The sequence below is a fragment of the Empidonax traillii genome, unplaced genomic scaffold, assembly GCF_003031625.1.
Source record: "Empidonax traillii isolate 1590-97213 ecotype Southwest subspecies unplaced genomic scaffold, ASM303162v1 scaffold5607:size7684, whole genome shotgun sequence".
In the NCBI taxonomy this organism is placed as follows: Eukaryota; Metazoa; Chordata; class Aves; order Passeriformes; family Tyrannidae; genus Empidonax; species Empidonax traillii.
The window spans coordinates 1-3150 of NW_020960800.1; the positions used below are offsets into that span (position 1 = coordinate 1).

At 50.8% G+C, this 3150-nt stretch overlaps 1 protein-coding gene across 1 annotated transcript; it reads right to left on the reverse strand.

The window, feature by feature from the left end:
• Positions 1 to 29: 29 nt before the first annotated feature.
• Positions 30 to 3041, reverse strand: LOC114073181 (MOB kinase activator 1A-like). Its single transcript, XM_027910969.1, has 4 exons — positions 2878 to 3041; positions 2747 to 2791; positions 882 to 1048; positions 30 to 219 (listed from the first exon to the last, which is right to left on the reverse strand). Exons 2-4 carry the CDS (start codon positions 2758 to 2760, stop codon positions 122 to 124), a joined length of 279 nt encoding a protein of 92 aa, XP_027766770.1. The 5' UTR covers positions 2761 to 2791; positions 2878 to 3041; the 3' UTR covers positions 30 to 121.
• Between the last annotated feature and the right edge of the window lie 109 nt (positions 3042 to 3150).

The following is a 3150-nucleotide window of genomic DNA, read 5'->3' on the forward strand; positions in this document are numbered from 1 at the left end:
CCTGGAGCCCGTGGGGACACATCCCATGCCCTTCTTTGCTTCTCTCTCCACACCCCTGAGTGCTCTGGGCACCCACCCGTGTCCCCAGTGAGAAATGTGTCCCCAGCCCCCAGCAGAGCCCTCACCTGGGCCCTGCAGACATGACAGGGCAGCTGCTCTCCGTGCAGAATTCCGTGATGGTCCCGTACAACATGTTGATTTGGTTGAAGAAATCCACAGCTGGGAAGGAAAAGGCAGCAAGGGGACTCAAAGTGTGAACACCAGATGGGCTCTGAGGATCCCTGGGCACCCAAAAAAACTCTTGGAAAAAAAAGAACCGAACATCCACCTGACGTGCAAAGCATGGAGCTTCACTTAGCATTCCCTATCCTTGGAAATAACAGCTTTGGGTTCCAGGCTCCCCAAACCCCTGACTGCTCTGAACAAACAGGAGAGGCCTCCCTCAGGCTGAACTCTCCCTGCCCTCCTTCAAAACTGCTTTTTTCCTCCTCTAAACTCCAAAGAAACAAAAGTTCAAGGCCATGGGGAGCAGCTGCTGAAAGCAAACTGGACTTGTAGGCTTTGGAATCAGAAAACAAGAAAGGAACTCCCCAAAGCTGGAGTTGGGTGGAAATGAGACTCCACTTCCTCCCTGGATTATTTGGTGCAGCTTTTGCAGCCAACAACAGGAACTTTCCAACCCCAAAAATAACCCCTGAGAGCCTGAGCTCATGAAACCCCCCCAACCCCCCAAAAACCATGGCAGGGGCAGGTTTGTCTCTTCCTTTCTTTCCACTGACACTTTTCATTCCACCCAAGCAGGGTTGCCTGGGGAAGTCCCAGCTTTGTGCAGGGATAAAGCCCGAGGTTCCTGGGGGTTTTCCCCAGCTCAGAGGACTCACTGTTGACAGCAATCCACTCGTTGAGGTCCTCCCCCTCGGGCAGCATCACGGCCTGCCTCAGGTTGCCGCTGCCCAGCGTGGCCTCCGCGTGCTTCAGCAGCTCGTACTGGTGGGAGCCCTCGGGGATGTTCTTCTTGGGCTTGAAGGTTTTGGAGGAACGGCTCCCACTGGGGGACAGAGGAGACAACACGTCCAGTTGAGGCTGGGAAAGGTCTGGGGGGTCACTGAGCGCCCACCAGCACCACCACCCTGCTGATGGTCCCTGACCCAGCCCTCAAGTGCCACAATCCACAGGGATTGTGACTCCACCACCGCCCTGGGCAGCCCATTCCAGGGCTTTGCCACCCTTCCTGGGAAGGATTTTCCCCCCAGTATCCAACCTGAACCTGCCCTGGGGAGAGGGGAGCCCAGTGACCTGAAGCCATTTCCTCAAGTCCTTTTGGAAATAATATAAACTTGGAAATAGCATATATTTGGAAATAATGTATAATATAATATAACATTATATTATACAGAATATTAGATATGTTATTATATATAATATATCACATTATATAATATATATTATTACATACAATAATAGATAGTACTTATAATACTATCTTAATTATAATAATTAGATATTATATGTTATTACATGATACATTACACATTATCTATTATATAATGTGTACATACATTATATATAATACTTTATATAATGTGTATATACATTATATATAATACTTTATATAATTTATATATACATTATATATAATACATTATATAGTTTATAATTATATATTTATATTTATATTCTATATTTATATTAGATAGAATATATTTTACATCATTTATATTTATAGTATATATTACATAATACATGATATAACAAGACAATAGGCAATTATATAATTACAATATATAATAATATATACTACATAATATATATTATATTATATATAATATAATAGATAAAATAATACATATATATATATACTTAAAATAATATAACCAACTTGGAAACTTTTGGAAATAACCCAAACACGTGCAAAGGCCCAAAGACTCCCAAGTCTTTGACCCAGAGGCCCAAAAAAGCTGGTCATGGAAAGAAAATCCCACGTCCCTGGGGCAAATTTTACACAGGGGTGGGAAACCACCTGCTAAAAATGTGACTTGAGAGCCTCCTGAAACGCAAATGGTCCCCACACTCGTCCCTGGCTGTCCCCAACACCCCAAAGCCCCTCTCCAGGAGTTCCTGCCCTCCAGGTCACCCCATTCCTGCTTCCACCCCCTCCTCATCCCACCTGGAACCCTCTGTCCCCCTCAGCTTCTTCCAAGGCTTCCTCCCAAAAAACCCACTCTCCCCCCAGGGTTTCTTCCACTCCTCCCTGTGTCCCTCCAGGGCTTCCTCCTCCTCCTCTTCCCCGACTATTCCTCAGCCCCTTCTTGTCCATCCCTAAGCAAACTTTTCAAGGGTTTTTCTGCTCCCATAACACACCCAGGGAACCCCCAGCCCCTCATGAGCCCCCCCAGCCCAATCCCACCCTGGGCTTCCCCCTAAACCTTCCCCTAAGAGCCCTCCCAGGCCTCGTCCTGGGCCTTCCTCAGCTCCTTGAGGGGCCTCTGACCCCCCAAAACCTTCCCCAAAACCCAAAACTCCCCTCAGGAACCCCCCAGACACCCTCCATCTCCCCCCCCCCCGGCCCAGGAACCCCCCCAGAGCCTCCCCAAGAAACCCATCCATCCCCCCCTCAGCCCTCCAACCCTCCCCAAACGCTTCCCCTCCACCCCAAAAACCTCTCACAGACCGAGTCCAAGGTCCCCACGGGCCTTTTTCCCCCCCATGAGCCCCCCCAAGGGTCCCCCCCGGTCCCGGCACTCACAAGAGGAAGCTCATGGCGAGAGGGGCCGGGCCGGGCTGAGGGAGCCGGGAGAGAGGCCGGGATCGGGGAGGGATCAGGGAAGGGAAGGGGATCGGGAAAGGGATCGGGGAGAGGGAATGGGATCAGGGAGCGGGAATGGGATCAGGGAGCGGGAATGGGATCAGGGAGCGGGATGGGGCCCGGCTGAAGGAAGCGGGCTCTGCCCGGGGTCTGTTCAGTCCAGTCCGTTCCGAGGGCTCTGTCCGGGCTCTGTCCGATCGAAGGGAGCCGGGGCTGTCCGCTCCGGTCCGGGCTCTGTCCGGCCCGTTCCGAGGGAGCGGGACCCGTCCCGATCTGTCCTGAGGGAGCGGGCTCTGTCCCAGCTCTGTCCGGTCTCTATCCCGTTTCTATCCTGGTCTCTATCC

Excerpts from the sequence above, each read along its gene's own strand:
- LOC114073181 (XM_027910969.1), bottom strand. Across the intron at positions 220-881 it reads CGAGTGGATTGCTGTCAACA|CTGTGGATTTCTTCAACCAA; the intron begins GTGAGTCCTCTG and ends TTTCCTTCCCAG.